The 20001-nt window shown below is 38.3% G+C and overlaps 1 protein-coding gene across 1 annotated transcript in view; it reads left to right on the forward strand.

The window, feature by feature from the left end:
• The window catches only part of kif18a (kinesin family member 18A), a 66067-nt gene extending 50374 nt beyond the window's left edge, over nt 1-15693 (forward strand). The window contains exons 11-18 of the mRNA XM_069697694.1: nt 410-574; nt 1614-1735; nt 1883-2166; nt 4238-4294; nt 10055-10421; nt 14251-14343; nt 14543-14634; nt 14935-15693. Coding sequence (XP_069553795.1) covers nt 410-574; nt 1614-1735; nt 1883-2166; nt 4238-4294; nt 10055-10421; nt 14251-14343; nt 14543-14634; nt 14935-15065 — 1311 coding nt within the window. The 3' untranslated portion in view covers nt 15066-15693. The remainder of the gene's footprint in view (nt 1-409; nt 575-1613; nt 1736-1882; nt 2167-4237; nt 4295-10054; nt 10422-14250; nt 14344-14542; nt 14635-14934) is intronic.
• Nucleotides 15694-20001: the final 4308 nt, after the last annotated feature.

A 20001-nucleotide genomic window follows, 5' to 3' on the forward strand; every position in this document is an offset into this window, starting at 1 on the left:
GGCGTCTGAGCCCTGGTTTTGGTCCCTGCTTTATTTGTTATTTTAAGTATAAAACGTGATTTCTTAAGAATCTTTGGTGCCAAACTTTGCAGAATGGTCCACTGTCATCCAGAACAACCTAAACAGTGGAAACAGTTTTCTTGAGAGTGGTGCCTTCATTTTAAACTATTATTCAAATAAATCCTCTGTCTTAAGATTCGTTGTTTCAGATTTGCTGCTCCAACAAAGAATTTTAACAAATGGTAACGATTTTAGATTAATCTACATTCCTGTTCTGGGGCTGGGTACCATACTGCTGCTCGGAGCTATAATTATTTAGACCAGATACACACTCAATGTTGTGTAATACTAATACTAGCACACGATCCATAATATCATTCAAATTAACTTTTGCTGTTGTTTTCAATAGGCCACTTGTAAGCACGAGCGGAGGATTGCCAGCTTACGCACACAGCAACAACACATTTGCAAACGTTTGAAGGCGGTAGAATCCCGTTTCCTGGGAAATGATGGTTGGCTTCATCGTGTTGAGAATGAGATTAAGTTGCTGAACTCAAATGATCAGACCTCAGAAGTAAGTAGAACGTATTAACCTATTCACATTTACTGGTACTGACAGGCAAATTAGTATTTTTTTGTGACAAAGGAATTCTGTAATACTTTTCACACCTTTTTTTTTTTTTTTTTTTTTCTTTTCTTTTGCTGATAGGCTCTCATGAAAATAGAATTGCTTCATGATTTAGTATAACCCCCATTTTTTTAGATAGCAACTGCATACAGAAGTTATGTCAAATTCTGTTATACTTTCTGATTATTTTTAAAGTTGTGTAAACCCAGTACTTACAGCCATGACAATTTCCAACAATTCTTTACAGTGACACTGATGGATCACATATTCTTGTCACTCTTTGTACAGATAGACAACTGTACATCCACAATAAATCAGTGAAGGCAAAGTAGTGAGTAAAATTGCATACCTAATTACTTAACTTGTAGACAGGATGAAATGGAAGAAGACAAATGAGCTTGATTAGCTCGAGAGAAAAACTTTACAATGTGGGTTACATCCGTCAAAATTCACTGCTTGGTGTTTTTTGTTTGTTTATTTTGGAAGGTAGGCTGTGTCTCTACTGGTGTCGTGACTGTCTTTGTTTTCTTCCCATCTGTTCTCCCAGTAATTAGAACCGTGCTCATTTTATTTCTCCAGCTCACTCGTGGATCACTGAAGAGAATAAATCAATACCCTTTACTCATCCCTCACACAGCAGCCAGTTACCTAAAACCATGTCCATGTTATTTTTTTCTTCTTTATCCTTTCTTCCAGGAACTGACCCAGAACTATGACGCACCCACCGGTCAAATGTTCTTTCTGCTGTTGTTTCGTAGTTTCTTTACGTCAGAGTTCTTTTTTCCTCCCCTCCCTTAACCTGAGCAGATAGCTTTTTTGATGAAACATGGGTGAACAGGGAACTTCTCCCTAGTATCCTGACCCCCAACCACCCCCTTTTCCTCTAATTCTGCCCACTATAGTGCTAATTCAATAAACTGTTATGTTAGAATAGCTATTGCCTCATCATTTCTGCTCTCTGACCTCCCCTCTCCCCCTTGTTCAGGTATTAGAGAAGGACCTACATTGCTGCAGAGTGGAGCTGCAGGTAAATGATCTCAAACAACACATCAAGCAGATGGTCAAGCTCATTACACTGCAGGATCAGGAGAACAAGCGCATGCACAAGTAGGTTGACCTAGAATTCATTCCCATTGAATTAAGTAAACTATCACTATAGTACATCTGAGGAAACTGCATTTGAACCTCACTGTAACCCTGTGGTTTTCCTGGATGACAAAAATGCCTCAATGTTATTTTTCTTCTCCTTTTTAGAATGATGAACATCATGTTGCCAGCTTACAGTCGGCACTACTCTACGTTGCGTGGGGCCGGGCTGTCCACAGAATCAGATGAGATGGAGAACCATGAACTTGAGCACTTTGTGTTGAGGGAGAGAGGCGTGGTCTGGGCTGACCAGGAAGGGGCGGGGCAGCAACTGAAAGGGATTGGGGTGGAGTCACAGGAGATAAATGATGCTGGAGGCGCTTGGCTCTGCAGCGACCTGGCACCTGTCCTGTCTTTCTCACATCTGCTATACCACCAGAATAGCCCCTGCAGTAAGTCATCACACTCCTCTCATCCTATTAATCCTTCTGCCGTTGATTATATAGCATGTATTTAAATGGCTTGTTTGGGGTAAATACAAAATTAATGAAGAGTATAATAAATTGTGAGTATTAACATCATCACATTAATTCATCAGTTATTTTTTTTATTTTTTTAAAGATGTCAGTTAATTTTCTATCAATTGACTAATTGTTTGAGTAATAAACTTGAGTCACAAACTGACTGGAAAGATGTCAGTTCACCAGAGAATGCAGCAAATCCAGGAAAGCCTGACCACAGGACCACAAAAGCATCATAGATGCAGTAATGGCTGGTTGCTTATGATAAAGACAACTCCTGTCTGTTAAATGTTAAGGAGCAACTTGGATGACACACCACAGCCCCTGAAATGTTTTTATTTAGGAATATAAGATAGAAAACAGCTTACACATGCGTCAACTTGTGTTGATGGTAAGAATTACAGACTGGGCATTATTTTATGGGGGAGGCAGGTTTCCCCAATAATTCCACGTAAAAAATTGTCCCTCTCAAGTGAATATGACAGTCTCCCACTATACCAGAGTATATGAAAGAGAGAGAGAGAGAGAGAGAGAGAGAGAGACAGACTTCACATCGAATGAACCTGTGTCAAACTGGTAAGGGAGAAAATTTCTTTCCTCTCACGTGCCGACTCTTTGCTGATAGCTAGATTGTTTTTAGGTTGGATATGTTTACCCGAAGAGGAATTCAGGCACTGCAACCTTTATGATTATAAGATTGTTTAAGATTACCTAACACTAATCAGTTAAACGGCAAACATCAGTTTCACGGTGTTTTGACTTTGCCGGGCAACCCATTAAGTTAAGTGTGGTCATATCATGTAACGGGTATACCAGTTCAAAGCATATGTACTTTTGTTACATATTACTAATAACTGATGTTAAACTCTCTCTTCAGTGAGTCTCTATTTATCTTTAAAGTCATTATTTTGGGATAATGTGAGTCCAATATATTTAAATTTTAACATAACAATAAATTTTTCATTGCTTTTGATATTATTTAATGATTAATTAATTACATTTTCTTTAAAAAAAAATTACACACCTTACACCTGGATGTTAGCTTTAGGATAGATTTAGACATACAAGTCAGGTGTCCTGTAAGGCAGTTCAGTAAGTCCCAGTCTGTTTGACACTATTCCAAGTCTGGTGTGTGTTGTGGGAACCATGAGACTGCACAGTTCATTTTTAACTGTCATCTCTGCATGACCTAGCAGCAGTAGGCCCTCATGACATATAAGCCATGACAGACAGTGGAGCATGAACGGAAGCTGGCCAACAATCCTCACTCACTATGATCTGCACCTGTCCTTCTGTTCCACTGCTTACTTCTTTCAAAATGTAGCACAATTAGTACTTATTTGAAAGGGTTTTTGCTGACTTCTTATGAATTTATTATCAGTAAAACAAAGAATCTGATCAATTGTAAATACAGATATTAGTGTCAGCCTCCTGCGGGACATAGTTTGAACTTTAAAATATTATAAGACGTTTGTATAAAATCCAAAACACTCCAAGTTGACTTGGTCTTCAGGGAATTCATTATGAATATAAAGTTTTACTGCCAACGTTTTCCTCTGACTTCACATTACGGGCCCGTTCACTGTGCATCATGCTTTGGCTTTGCATGAGGTTTCATTTTCTTCAACATTTTACACCAGTCAGATTGACTTTAAATATAATGACAGTTTGTTTGGCTGATTGAACATCTGTACACTCTCTATAATGAACACAAAACCTAAGCTACTTTTAAGTGACGGCAAATGTTTCACCTTCGTAAATACTTTGCATTTTTCTGTCAGACAAATGTTTTAAATCCAATTTTCAGTAAATACCTTTGACTGATTTTAAAACTTCAATCCATGTAAAAGCAAGTAAGCATTATCAAACATGTGTGATAACATCACATTTTAATAAAAGAAAACGCCATACGGGCTACAGATGCTTTTCAAGCTTTCTATGTCCTTGTATGTGTGATGATGACGTTGCTTCTCCTCAAAGCGCTTTACTTTTTAATTCTCAGGTGCAGAGAGGCACACAAAAAGAACATCAGTTTGCAGTGTTGCTCCATCACCAAAAGGTAAATCGACTCTCCTCTCTCCCCCCCTCTCACTAACATACTGTAGTCATTAATCTAAAACCACTGCATACCTTTTAATCCCACCTCCTGCTCTCTTCTTGTCATCTTTGACTCAGTCCATCACACTTGTGCAAACACACTGCAAGAGGCAATTCTGCATTTATTGAAGCAGAACACACAGATCATAGTGTTTTGTTTTTTTAGATGCCATATGAATTTTAAATAGTTGTGTGTAACCCAAAATTTTATTTTGCCATGTTTTTTATTTGCTGAACATGTTTTTTAGCCTTTTTGCTATAAAGAACTTGTTCATAGTGGTAAAATACACAATAAAAATCCGACATGTAATATAATTTGATTTATAGTTGTGCTGCACACATTCTATCCTCGCCAAAATGATGTGAATACTCACAACCGGTTTTATAGCGGGAACTCTGTACATGGAGAACCTTTGGGGAGATGTAACACAAAAGCCTTTGTGAAATATGGCCGTTCAAATTGGCTGTAATGACATTTACTGCAGGTGGTCAACAGTTCATTGAAACATACTGTGGGAAATGTAACTTTTGAAGAAAATACTTCTGCCAGATGACCAGAGTTTCTTGAATGGAAATGAAATGCAAAAGCATCAGGGAGTTTGTCATTGCTGCTATTAAATTTCTCAGAAACACATTGTAATAAGTGATAGGGCATTTATTTTTGAAAGTTTTTATGTTACAAAAAGCCGTACTCTCTGTATGCTCAGTCTTACAAGTCAATGCAGTTGTTTTATTGTTTTTCCATTTAGTCAGTTATTGTGATTTACTCATTATTGAACTATACTTTACTCATGCACGTGCCAACCCTGCAAACTCTCTTAATTGTATTTAAAAATAGTGTGATTACATTTTCAAAAAACACATTTAAATGGCCCACTTCATTCAGTTCAATGCAGCATTTGATGCACTCATTGTAAAACCTCTGAGTGGATGTAGTGTTTGAAAAAACGCTAATGTTTCTCCTTGTTATTAGCAACAAACTAATCAAGCACAAAAATGTAATACAGGAATGGGCAACCTTCCATAAACTAGGAATTTTTTATATATTAAGCACAATAAATAAATATATAGTACTATGTACCTTCAACAATAGTGGACACCGTTGTCCAGTACTACGGTTAATTGGGCCTGAAACAAAAAGAATAAAGTTGACATTATGCCAACAGTGGCAACATAAAATAGAGAACGATTGCTTGTAGCCCATCTTGCAGCAGCACCCTATGAAATAATCCACTGCCTACAATGGTCCCATTTTAACACATTATACATGCAAGGCTTTTAGAGGCTTAACAATATTTTAATTATTGTACATTTATGATCAGTTTAATCTACTCAGCCTTGAAATAACTCACTTGCATCACTGTTTTTCTATTGTTGACAGTATGTGGCCTCAGTTTCCTCTCTTTAATTAAATCATAACTGTGCATACTCCTCAATCACACTTGCATCCTTGAAAATCACCCAAGTTCTGTCATACATGCAAGTCACATATGCACACAGACATGTACCTACAGTATGTACAGCCTTATACATGCTGTGCAGCATTATCAGCTGTGCAAAATCATTTTTCAGTTAGTAACAAATTCTAAATTATATAGAGGTTAAGAAGTATAGGTGTTTTCATAAATAAGGCTTTTATTTAGCATTCAGACAAACTCCTCTCCTCTTGTCCTGATGCTGTTTGTCAGTTCCTTACTGCTTCCTCAGCTCTTAATGGTAGTCACTGCAGCATGTTATGAGAAATAGCTCCACCCTGCAGCTTGCAAAGCCAATCAGATTTCATCGGTTTTGGAGAGGGTTGTGGTTTTGACAGAACATTAACTCTTTGTAGACTGCATTATAACAGCAAATTACACAAACGTGATCACTATGAAGGAGCATTGCTTAATTTCATAATTTAGTGTTGATTATTACATGTCCACACGTGCATCTATTAATAGTACCACGGTTTTTCATTCAGCTTTCTCCCCCTGTCTCCCACAGACGGTCCTGTTTATATTTCTATTATATCCTCTACCTCTAAATTCTCCCATCTACATTTTTTTTCCTTCGATTTTAGCTGTCCCTTTTGCTTCAAACATCTCTTCGTCTGTCTTTTTTCTCCATTCTTCCTTTCTTTCCTTCCAACCCTCAAATGTCTCACATCTAACCCTCCCAATCCCTCTTGAGCTTCATTCATGAAAATGCAGATCCACAGTAGGGCAGGAAAAAACGTCAACAGACGTAAACTCCCCTGCTCCACCAACCAGAAAAGGCGCACTATAAAAAACAGGCAGCAGCAACCAGGCGACCCTAATTCAGTGCAGCCTACACCAGAAATAGCAACTCATGCATGTATTAATCCCCTACAAGCCAAAAATATGTGATTGAAGGAACTCTGCTGCCATTTATTGCTGGGGACAACTCCTCTGCCACAGAAAAGGGCTATTTATCACCGTTTCCTCACATGGTGTGCTGTCTGAAGACTGACTCACATTTGCTAAATATTGCATTTGATATTTGGGGAAATGTATAAATCAGTCATTCACCTTTGCATTTAGTGTTCTCACTTCCTTTATGCGCTGGCATTTTTCCTTTTTAGCCTCTCTTCCTCCCCAGCCCCCGCCACACCTCTGCAGGAAATGCCATGAGTGTAATAGTGCTCCTGTATGATGCAGACACAGTGATTTAACCTTGTTCTGCTCTGCAACCTGTACAAGTTTTTATTTCTATTATTTTTTTTTTAAATGAGCCTAGATAGTAGGGTAATAAATTACTGGATAAAATATCATGTGTCAACCAGAATTTAAATGTATCATGATATAAATATTTTGGTTATCCGGTTTTAGTTTTGATGGAACATAGGGTTTATTACTATTAAGTCTAAATTGAATATATTTAAATTCAATATTGATGTAAAATAAAACATTTGACTGTGCAAACTTTGTTTTAGTACAACTTAAAGACCCTCTGCTGGCATTGATTTAACCCCTGAAAACTCATCTATGTTCAATTAAATTACATGTATAGAAGTTTCTTCCGAATACCTTTAAGTGGTAACTTCATTCAGTACAGCAGATATATGAATATGCAAATAGTCCTGGCCTCTATCTCCGCCCACCTCTCTGCTGCTTGCCTGCAGCTCGTTGGTATGGGAGGTCCCACCCCACAAGTGGACAGGATTAGTTCCTTCATATGTGACATATGAAACCCTGGCTGCCTGAACCTGTGTTTTTGTGGCTGTTAGTGCTACACTGCAGGTCGCTGGCTTTGACAGCTTTTTCCCGTTTGACATGTCGGGTAACCCATAAAAACACCAAATGGACATGTTAATAAGGTTAACAACTTGTTTTTTGTTTTTTTTATTAGAATAGCAATTCTGTTAGGAATATATTTTTTGCAATAATTACCACTAATTAATGCAAGGTCAACCAATCCCTACGCTCGGTGGGAGGCAATGGATTCTGAATATTATCGGCCGTCTGCTTGTTAGCTGTCTGCTACAATATGCATAAATGGAAATTGATATTCACAGTCGGCTAATACTAGATAGTGTTTTAACTGACTGACTCATAACCCTTTTGGTGTTTTTTAACAGCTAGGTACAATCCATGCCAACATTTTTAATATCAAAACAATGCTGCGTGGTGTTTCTCTCACAAACCATCTTTGACTGAATGTACAGACACAAGTTTACATGGCTGTCTCATATTGTAGTATGGCTTACTCATAAAATACATGTTTATACACCTTTATAAAATATAATACAAAATTAGGATCCTGCAGGCATTTTGCTAAGGGACAGTTGGAGTGATGGCAGAGTTTATGTTTTTTTATTTAATATTTCTGATTTAAAATAATACCGAATTGTTTTGATCTCACTGCCCCTCTTTTCCTCACAAAATATTTGCAACCACTGTTACAAAGACCAAACAAATACAGTCAAACTGAATAAATAAATAAAAAATAGTTATATGTACAGACAACCAGCTGCCTACTGATAGAAAGAAGAGAAAGTGAAATGCATTTATGTTAAAAGTAACTCTTACAGGTAAAGATTACAATATCCACAAATGGTAAGACAAGATATTTGCTATGTTGAGTCACATTAATGCATTTTATCCCCTACTATTCAGGAGGAGGCTGCATTTTAACATGATGCGAACAACAAATTAGTACCCGTTGATGTACTAACAACAATTACTGCGTATTGTTTTATTTTTAGCGATGCCAACAGTAGCACTTACATTTTGTTTGTTCACAGAGGCTCACAGAGTTCAGAGTTCTGTGTTAGAGCTCCATGTTTTCCTTAGTTTAAAAAAAGGTCCTCGCTTGCTGGTCTATTTATAAAGTGCGGTTCTTTTTCGGGGAATAATGCATGTCACGGCTCCATTCTGACATTGTAAGGGTAATGTTTATTTATGCAAGGAGAGCACTTTAATGATTAATTGCTTTGTAGCGTGCATAATATCTTCAACACTAGTGATCACATTTAGGTATAACTTAAGGCAACAGTCCATCTCGCTTCTGAGTTATGACATGTTTTAAACCGCATCTTTGCCCTGGGCTCGCACTTCAGCGCTTATTACTGATTTCTGATTGAGTGCCAGGGAAGGCATCATTTGGGGAGCGAAGTGTTTACTGTTGCCGTGAATACTTTTAAAGTGGTTTGATTTGCTTTCGCTTTCAAAGCCCGTATTTGTAAACAACACATTGATAAATGCTGGCATCTGCATACGACGCTTGAAATGATGTCAAATTATTACTTGTTGTTAATTATTTCTCGAGGATCAAAAGTGAGGCAGGCCAAAAGTTGACCTGTAGTCTGACCTGATTCAAAGGTCTGTTGACACAACGGTAAACAAACATGGTAACTGGTAAAGGTACACTCAGTTGCTAAGTGTCTATCAAGTCAGAGCAGGCGGCACAACATGTCATTGTGTGTCCACATGTTCAATCCTAAAGCGAACATTATCTCTTTAATAACTGAAATGCAAAGGTGATGTTCATTCTGTTAGCAAACACTGTAGTCACAAAATACATCATCCTACATCATGTGGCATTTCGACCAGCAAGAACAACTCAACACGTACAACATCTAGAGCAATAAACAATGGACACACAATGTGCAGATAGAAAGTAAATGCAGGATACAGGAAGCGGCATACAGGGAAATTCCCCATTCAATTGTTTACTCTAATTGGACTCTCACACTGTTCAAATATTCCATTTTTGAAAAGGAACCTTAAACTGTCCCCTGAAAAGTTTCAAATCTCAAGTAGTGCTCTCTTAAATTAGATACTTGCGACAAAATAAGCAACTAAAGTTTTCAGAATGAGTTTTAACAGTAAAAAGCTCAATGAATCAGCTGTAACAAGACAGTGTGGGACTGTTTCGGTTGCATCGATTGTGCCAGGCAGAAGAAACAATCCCCCAACTTTTGATTGAAATTATATTGCCGTACTAATGGAAGAATGCAACTTATTGCAACACCTATTTTCCCACTGATTTGGGGCAACACTAAACCAGCGAGAAGAGGACCGTAAAAAACTGAAAACTGTTTTACCTTTGGCAGAAAATGTTGTCAGCAGCTTTTTTGGGGGTGTGTTCAGCTGCCTTTGTGACATCTTTGTTCCTTCTTAGGGTTTTTGATATTGTGCCTTTTCAGATGAATTTGTTTTTATGGCGGTTTTTTGTTTCACTCGTATTAACTGTTGATTGTTTTTTTGTTTTGTTTTTTTAGTTCAAAGAACTCAAACAGAATTGACACAAAAACCACTTGCCAAAATGCCCATCAGGAGAAACTTGTCTGCGTTACTCCCACCACAAAGTCCGCGGACCATCGCCGCTGCCCAAACGCTTGAGGACGGAATGTTCCCACTCCAGTGCACCCCTGTTCAAAAAACTGCTCCAGCCCGGTCGCTGAGCTCCTCCAGCATCATGGATCCGAACATGACCTTTGACATTACGGAAGATGATGATCAGACTGCAAGTAATGCAACCGTCATAATAAGCGGTGGAAGTCCCCGTCAAGCATCGAAGTCCACCGATCCCAGCCAACTGCAGAATCCTCCCAAGGCGACTGAGGGGAACCAGATTCCTACCAAAAGGTCAAAAAAAATATCCACGTCTTCATTTTTCTTTTGATTTTCAGATTTTTGTGGTATATACAGTAGAAATGTAAGAACAAGCACAACAGTGCCTGTGTTCACATTAGAGCGATTGCATTCTAAAGAATTTAGGCATATAAATCCTGCCAATTTCACGTTTAGTTTTTAGAGACACTTCAATTTGTGCAGAAATTTATGCTGCGGTAGTGCACACCTTTCAACACAAACAGGAAGTAGACAAATACTATAGAAAAGACTATCTTCAACGACAACTGAATGACTTTGGGAAACAGCAAAGAAAATACTGCAACCAAAATTGATATAACAGATGTCTATTTTTATAAGTCATGTTCAGGGAAGAACTGCAACAGATGCCTCAATGTATGAGAACCATTTGTTGTATTTTTCTCATCAAGCCGTTTATCTCGACAGGGAGATTCCACTAATGAAAGGGTTATCCAGTGAGTGTTTTTAGTTGCGCCCTTTTGTGTTAAAACAGAATTAGTGAACAATATTAGCATCATTACAATGAACCTGTCTGACATGCAGAGCAGTTAATTGGCAGAGAAAAATATCACATTATCTCGTGGACTTTATGCCATTAATCATCAAGCTCTCCATTTTGAGCCTGTTTTCCGAACCATCAAGTACTTTCCTATCTGATGTTGCCAACATGCCCCGGACATACACGGGGGGTTGTGCTCTTTTATCTACTTTTATTCTTCTCTCTGGGCTGCTCTCACTCAGATGTCTAGACAAGCAAGTAGTTGGCCAATCAGTAGCCTTTACCTGAGAAGCAGATACTTTGAAATCACTTTTTATTTTTGTCCAGACAAGAGAATACAAATGTTTTTCAAATGTATGGTTGGTAAATGTCACTGGCACAAAAAAGCAGCATGGATGAATACATTCATTATATATTTTGTCACTTAGAGTGCTCTTAATTGACAGACACTGATTTTACTGAATGAACTGGTCCAACTTTCCTTCTCTGTCAGAATTGGCAAGAATACACAATGAGCATTTCAGTCAGAATTACCAGGTGTATTAGCAAGCACAAATAACACAAAAATATATGTCTTTAATTGAAGTTTAAAACATTACGGACATCCTTATTTATTTTTCCTTGATGTTAACATTTCGGATCTGGTAAAATACCTGCATTCATTGAAGTAATAATCCCGAAGAATTTCATTAAATAAATGTCTGTTAAGTCATTCTCTAATGATGTTACACAATGGTTATTGACCATCTGGTTCACCAATGAAAGCCATCACATTTGCAGTATTACGACGTGAACGTGCTAGCGGCGTGTTTTCCATCACCTGACGGTGGTTGTTCACGCGGGCGACACGGTTTAGATCAACTGCAAATACGTCTTATCGCCATAAGACCCGCTAAATATCAGCCGGCACCGCTGTTGTTGCCAGTCAGAATAACTCCTGGCACCTGCAGTCAATGAAGATTATATCACTGTAGTTAACTTCACAGCAACACTGAAATATGTTTCTGTTGCTCAATACACTCTTTCCAAGCCTCTGACTATGCAACGCCCAGAGATGTTGGACACATAGACCCTTCCCCTGAGAAACAAGCAGCTGATCGCAGTATGTTAAATACAGGAGAGTCCCAGTTCACCTTTTATGCATCAACTTAATATTTTGGGCTCATTAAGCTCATAGTTGTAAATCAGGACCTTCATTATTTATACCAAGTAGTTTATGAAAAATTTGGTGTAAAAGTCACAGTTGTTATTTCAGTATATCATTTCATTTTCAGGTTTGAGCTGCAGGTTGTCAACATTACGTAAACCAGTTTAATTTGTGTTCATGTTAATTAATTTAGTATCTAACACACACACAAAAAAAAACGGATCACAGATATAAACTGAATTTTTGAGTTGTTGCAATTTGCAACTTTTTGGGGAGAATTCCCAACAGAACCACATTGATTCAGCAGTACCTTAATATTCACACCTTCTAACACAGACAGCTCCTGAACCACACATTTTGAATTGATTGAATTTGTTTAATTAAAAATATCTATTGCATTTTTCCAAAAAAATTGGTTCCCAGGGGACTAACAGGCATCTCTTGAACACTTTCCATAAAATGTTCCTTAAAAAGTCATCCCTCTGGCTGCCCACTGAATGTTTCAAAGCACTCAGTCCGGATGGTAACTAAACCATTCGAAAGTGGTAAATCCGCCAAACCTTATTCAAAACAAGATGGAGGCTACAGTGCAAATAGTCTCAGTATTCTCACCAGCAGCAAGTTTCCAGACTGGAACATTGAGCCAAGAGGCTTAAGTCGACTGAGCTGAGCAGTGCCTTCGTGTCTTCAGCTTGAAGTGCAAAACAGAATGGGAACCATTTTATTTGTAGGATAAATTTGTTCCCATCCGACTTCAATATCAAACTGCATCCCCTCAAACAATGGAATTGCTCCACAAATGAACCACATTGCTTGAAAACATCTGTGCTACCCTGCAAACACACAGAATCACAAGAAGCTGCTTTACCTCGAATGGTAAAGGTCGAAGCTAATCCAGACTTTAGGACTGCACTTCACTTCACACCTGACAACAAAGTTGTCCCAAAGTAGAACGGGTCAAATCTCAAAGGAAAATGACTTCGTTTGGATAGAAAGAAAACTTCACATCAGGTTTATTCTGACAACTGTAGAAAGGTGATTTTCAGAGCTGCAAGGTGGGTGAGTGGCAGCTCTCTTTGCTGGCTTCATGCAGACAGACACACTAGAGGGATACAAAGCTTCAATTCATTTTGACAATTTAAACGTCATGTTGGGAAGAATTTTAGAGAAAAAAACAAAAACACCATTTATCAAACAAATGTAGAGACCTTTGAGTAATGAACAAGAACAGGTAATTAGATTTGGATAATTACTGGTTAAGGTTAATTACATAAAAGGTTACACTTCTTTTACTGGTCATATTTCCTCAGGTAGGTTTTTACACCCAGGTCTTGCTCTTGGATGCCACCAGTATCTCGGAGGACTTAGTCACATTATCTGTGACAAAAATGTTGGCGCTGTATCCTGAAACAGAATGAGGCAATGGCACAGATTCAGTTGCAACATATTACGTGCTCCATTATCTGCCAGTTGATTTAAACCTCAGATCAGCAGGTATGGTCCTGTGAGAAAGGTTTTCAACTACAAAGTGATCATATGGGGTTAAAAGATGTCCACCGTACCATAACGCCTGACCCCTGAGATCAAACGGGTCACATCTGAACCTTGTAGAAGGTTAATGCAGAATAGGATGAAATCAGGACCCTGTTTCCCATCATTTTATAGCTGGTGGTGTAACTTCAAATTTATCCCAGACAGCAGAATTTTCATATTACATTTTTTTTGTATTCAAGTACATCCAAAGGATGCGTCAAGTATTAAGTTCAGATCCGTAAAACAACTCAAACCATATTACCACTAGGGTTGTGCCAAAGCTTATGGTTCATAATAATGTTGGTAAGTATTTGGCTACTAAACATTTTAAAATCGGATTGTGATAATGGTCATTTTCCAACTTGTAGACGTAATGACGTCCGACCCATTAAGCAGCACTCTTATTTGGAAATGTGTATAAATTGAAATACATAATAAAAAAATTTGAGTGTTTTGTTAAATCATCAAAAATATTGTCATCACAGAAATACCCTGAAATGTCGTGATAATATCGCTCACTCGTAGTTGTCAGTTATAGGATATTCTTTTTTGTAATCGTGTGATCTTGAAGGGAAATGCTCCTCGTCGCCATGTGAGGTCCAAACTGCAGAGATGTCATGGTAACGTGAACCTTTGTTCTGCAGACAGCAGCTCGCCTCGTTGCAAGATGTGAAACGAGCCAACCCGACCTACATGACCATGACGTCTGCTGCTCAAGGAAAGCGTAAATTGAACAGGTAACATGTCTTGTTTGTTTGTTTGTTTTTTCTCTTATATCCACGTTAATCGTATTTTCATGCCCGTCGCTCTTTCCAAATATGTATATGAGTGTTTGGAGGCAGACTAAACCTGTGCAGACGGTCACAGGATGGAAATCCAGCGTAGATGATGAGGAACTTGTGATCATTACTTTTTTTTCTATTTTTCTGGCATCAGAGAAGAGCTACTGCAGGATCTCTCTGCACCAAAGCGCGTAAAGAAAGACCCCTCGGTGGCCCAGAGGCCGCTCAGAGTGCATCGTTTTGCTGGTAAGTGACATCACAGGAACACATGGCTAAAGAATAACACGGTAAAGGCAGAATGCACATCGTCATAACAACCGACACTGCAAACTCCACACGAGCCACTTTTATTTAGAAAGGGGAAACCATAATTATTGTCTCTTGTTTGTCATAACTCCAGACTGAACCTGCGTATGTGTGTGACAGAACCATGGGTTATGTTTATTCCCATCATTGATCATGGCGGATTACTCCGAGCTATCAGGAATGGAAAAGTGTAGTTCTGTTTGTTCCTCACAACCTTCGTTGTTTGGTGTCTGTCCTCAGGTTCAGAGAACAAGCCCAAGAGAGTTGTTAGGAGCACTTCCGAAGGAAATCTTAACCTCCTCGAACCCCAGAAAAAATCCTTTTTGTATAAAACCTCCCAACAGTTCAAACGAGTGACCAGGCGGATGTGAACCCAACGTTGTGTTCAGATCAGGCCATTTTGAACACTTTCACTCTGCAACCTCTTCTGCCTGTACTGTTCTTAGAATAAAAAGAAGTGGTCCTTGTGTAGGATTCTTTAGCAGAATGTAATGAGAAGGAACTTAATTTAATTTGCATTGTTCTCTTTCGCTCTTCAATTCAGCCTCACACTGCAGTGAAACTTTACTTGACTGTATATAAACCTTGCATCGGTTCTGGGCATCAGTTCAGATTTTTCTGTTCATAGCTTCTGGGCTGATTTGTGTCAGTTTTAAGCCTTCTTTTAGATTTTAATATATATTTTAAAATAGTCGTGTCTACACTCTCAGCAGAAAATAAAGCTACATATCCTCTGGACGCTCCGTGTTTCACGTACATTGTGTACTTTAAACATTTCTCTGAGACAATAACCATCTCTTAGGTGACCACATTCCCCAGGGCAGCTAATAAAACTGAAACTGCTCCACTCTGAACTGTTTGTAATTTTATGTTTTGTCCTGTTTTTTGTTTTTTATCTCGTACAGTTAATAACCAAGGGTTATAAATACTTTATAATAAAAGTGCTTGTAACAAGAATGCAGCTGTTTTTCAATAAATGGATCCCTGACTAACATGTAATATTGGCTTTTTGTGCTGTTGGTGTTGTGTATGAATGTGGTTTTCAATGGAGTTTCAGTTACGAGATGTTCCCGCATTAAAGAAGTGATGTCGGACAGACTCGGAGAAGGTGAAAAATACAATGACAACGAAAATTGAACTGACCGAAGTGTGACTCCCAGATAACTTCTTTGTTGTCATCCTATGAAAAAAATTAACCATTTCATATGCCTTTAGGAAATTAGGTGCAGTGTGATTGCAGAGATTAAAAGTTTGTTGTTTGTGTATCCCAACAAATGTATTTCACCATTATTTGGTATAGACACAACACATCCAGTCTCCAAAGATGACAGTTTTTTGTTTTTTTTTATTTATATATTTTATTCAGTTTTCAATTTAGAGCAACTAATTTTTTTATTAATTTTTTTTAATGTTAAAGAATACAACTTTTAGGTTGCACATTGTATAAACATTGGGAATCTGACAAACGAAAAGATTTATAGTCAAAATCCAGAAGGACATCGGACCTTTTTCCAAAATAAAACGTAGTTGATAACCTTTTAGCCAGCATTAGACAACACTTAACATTAGCATTCAACCACTTCCTCGTTAGCGTTATGCGCATGTGAAAGTGTTACATGGTACCAAAGGAAAGCATAAATGAATTGTGAAATATCAACTCGCATCTAAATAAATAGATAAACGGTTGAATGTTATACCTTAAGAAAGTAATAAATACTGAGCTTAAATCGAGTAACAAAAAGTTGGCTTGAATTAATCATTTAATAATGGAGGTAATAGTTTGTAAAGGCTCAACAGTCAGAAAAAAGTGAGCTGGAAATAACGTGAAAATGAATTGAATGTCCTGCTTCGGCAACCTTGAGTCACAGTAGTATGAATACAAACTTGACCAACCCAATATTCACTCGGCCACAAGAAAATAATGTCTTAACAATATCCATTTTTATATAACAGTGCTAAACTGTGATGGGGATGGGGGGTGCCTGGAACAAAAAAAGGTTGGGAACTACTGCTAAACATCACTTTTAATTTCTATTTTCAAGCTATTTTCGACTTTGCTGCGTTTCATTTTTAGCCTGATCAAATGTGGAGAGTCACTGGGAACAAGCTTTTATTAGAATTCTATACTAAAAACTGAAGTCAAAAGATACCTCCTGGATCTATTATGAGGGTGGGACCTCATTGCTCTGTCTGGAGAGAACTAGACGTGTCACTTTGAATTCAGTCTTGCAACTTTCAGTGGCACCGCATTCAGTGTGATCTTTATTTTTAGCTCAGGAGCTCAATGCATATATCAGCACTGTACTGCGCAAGCACTGACACCCTCTCATGCTCCCATTCACAAGAATCTCTTCATTGTACGTGTGAGAGAGGGAGAGCGTGTGCGCACACAGGGAGGCAGGTCTTGGCTAAAGTTTATTAACTTTCTCTTAGCCAATGGGGCGCCTTGTGCGTTTTTCCTGCTGACCAATGGGGCAGATTGAGAGGTTGGAGGTGGGTGTTGCTTAGCAACTGCAGGTAGAATCTCAGATCATGTCGGACCCATTGTTTTATCTTGCCTCCCTGAGAGACATTACATGCTATGTGTTGTCATTTTGTTAGTAAAAAAAAAAAAAAAAAAAAAAAACACCTCTGTGCAAATGCGTCACAAAGTTGTTAACTCTATTTCTGTATCGTTAAACAAAGATCACAACGGCTTTGATGACATCTCACCCTCAAGTCGGAGCACTTTTCTGATTGATTGCCAATATGTTGCAACATGTAGCATTTCATCACCAAGTCACAGGAGCACAAGAGATTTAACATTTTAGTCTGACATTTTCTGCTCCTAATCACGAGGATAATATCTTTTAATGAGCCTTCTGCAAAGCCATGAATTATCTTAAACGTAGACAGCAGACAAACAGGCTGATCAAAACACACGTGTGATGTAGGTGAAACATCAGAGTTAACTGATGTTTCACCTACATCACACACACACACACACACACACACACACACACACACACACACACACACACACACACAGCTCTGATGTAATTAATTATGACTCATAGTTTAAAAAAAAAAAAAAAAAAAAATTAAAGTGACCCTAAATAAATAAGTCATGTCTTAGCAAATTTGAAAAGAGCCTTTCTTTTTGTGCTTGGCCATAAAGAGAGACACAGACTACGACATATAAAACCATACTGTATGATCTCTCCTACGATGTTCCTGACTCCCACAAGCCCGCACGTCACAGCTGTGAACTTTTCATCCCCTGTCTAATTAGATGACCTGATATCTTAAAGCAATATGTCAGAGTGGAACAACTCGTGGAGAGCTGACCACCAGCACTGTCTGTCCTTTTCCCGCTAATAGTGTCGCTTGTTGGCTTTTGTTTTACCCTTGTTAGCCCAGAATTATGCACATGTACCGTATGTGATGCCTAAAAGCAGGTGTACGTGCACACAGCTCACTGTTCATGTAAACCTGCTGAAAAATGTAAATGCTACTGCTTCAAATAGAGCTTTAAATACTTCTCTAGAGCAGCCGTGGTATTTGATGCTCCTCCACGCTTCTTTTTCAGGGGACACTGATGCTTTTGTAGATAATTCAAATATGTAAAAAAAAAAAAAAAAAGACATGAAAAGAAAAGACTAAAAGGTAAAATCTGTGATCTGTTAGGGACTTTATATATATATAGGTAGAATAATCAATGACATTTTTCAGTCAAAAACATTGCATCTTTTAGAAAAGCGCTTCAGAGTTACTTCTGCTCGTTGTCCCGTCCTGTCCCGTGATGCTTAATGCAAATATTTAAATGGGGTTTATGGAAATTCCCGGAATGCTCCCTGGTTCGGCATGTAAAACAGGGCCGTGAAGATTGTTGTTTACACCACGGACATTTGTGTCCAGTAAATCCCATTGCGGGAAGCGAAGGAACAGATATATAACCATCAAATGAAATTAGCAATATTGTCCACTAAATTGTAGCTCAGTGTTGGCAGAGACTTCATATTTCAAAAGGCAGCTGAACGTAGTGCTTCTGGAAAAAGTAAGTTTACACCTTTACAAAGATTTAAAGAAGTACTGAAATGGTTAATCAGTTCATTCATTCGACAGTTGTCAGAGAATTGTGATTTGATGTGTTTACTGTTTAGCTTGATCATCTAAGACCGGATTCTGGCTACTCCAGTGCACATTTATCACGGTTCTTTTGAACAGGTCATTTTTGGGCTCATTTTATTGACTAAAAAGTGAATTGATTGTGAAAAGTCAACAGATGAACAATAAAACAAGAGAAAAAAATAAATAATCATTATTTGTGGATTGACAAAATATTATCTTTAAACAAAAGGAGCAGATTTTGTTGTGCTGGTGTCCTTAGATGACATGATTTGCGCCTATTTTTACCTGTGGAAAAACAACAACAACAACAGACGACCAGGAGGTTGGTTGTTTGGTCGACTTTGTAAAAACGAGGCCTGTCGATGTGATGCAACAAGAAACATCCATCCTCAAGGGCATCACACGTATGCAGTCTGCAACATACAGAAAGGAAGCGAAATCATAGAAAAGCAGTCGGCACACAATGTTTCTGACTCATTCTGATGTTACCAAACAGATTTATCTGGTTATATGGTTTGTGCGTTTGTTTGTTGTGCTCATTTTCTTTTATTGTAGCCAGCAGTTTCAGAAATGTCTCATGTTTTCATCTCCATCTCCATTTTACTCAGCAAATTAATTTTGTGAGGAAACAGATGTGGCAGCAAATACCTGGCTCCCTTTATCAATACCCAGCTGACTGTTGACAGGACCTTGAGCAGTGGTAATCGTGGGGGATGGGTGAGATTTACAGTTTCCTTTACCAGGTAATGTCTCCTGTTGTGAAACAATGTGACAGAAAATCAGTACATCTGTGATGGCTCAGCAGTGTTCTTTGCCCCTCTACATTCTCCTCCAGGAGCTTATCCAAAGCCCACCTCAAACGTACTGTATGTAGCCTGTGGATGACTCATCCTCCGGAGAATGAGCTGTATGGTGCAGGTAGCCTTGCAAATAAACATTTCACGATTTGCAGAGTCTACTGAAGTACTTTGCTGACTTAAAGTCTGATCCCACAGACTGCAAATACAAACTCTGACATACCAGTGCTGTTTTATTCTGACTGCGAGGCACACTGTGTGAAATGTCCTCCTGTGTTAATGTGTCCCTGCTGTTTTATACATGTAATGACGGTGTCTCTAAAACACACAACAATGATACATCAATTAGGGCTTCAGATTTGTTGTCATTTTGTTTATTGAAACGGCAAATTTGTCATCA

Source organism: Brachyistius frenatus, unplaced genomic scaffold (assembly GCF_029030835.1).
Source record: "Brachyistius frenatus isolate BFR_SWC_R1_liver_20210118 unplaced genomic scaffold, ASM2903083v1 Contig_24, whole genome shotgun sequence".
Lineage (NCBI taxonomy): Eukaryota > Metazoa > Chordata > Actinopteri > Embiotocidae > Brachyistius > Brachyistius frenatus.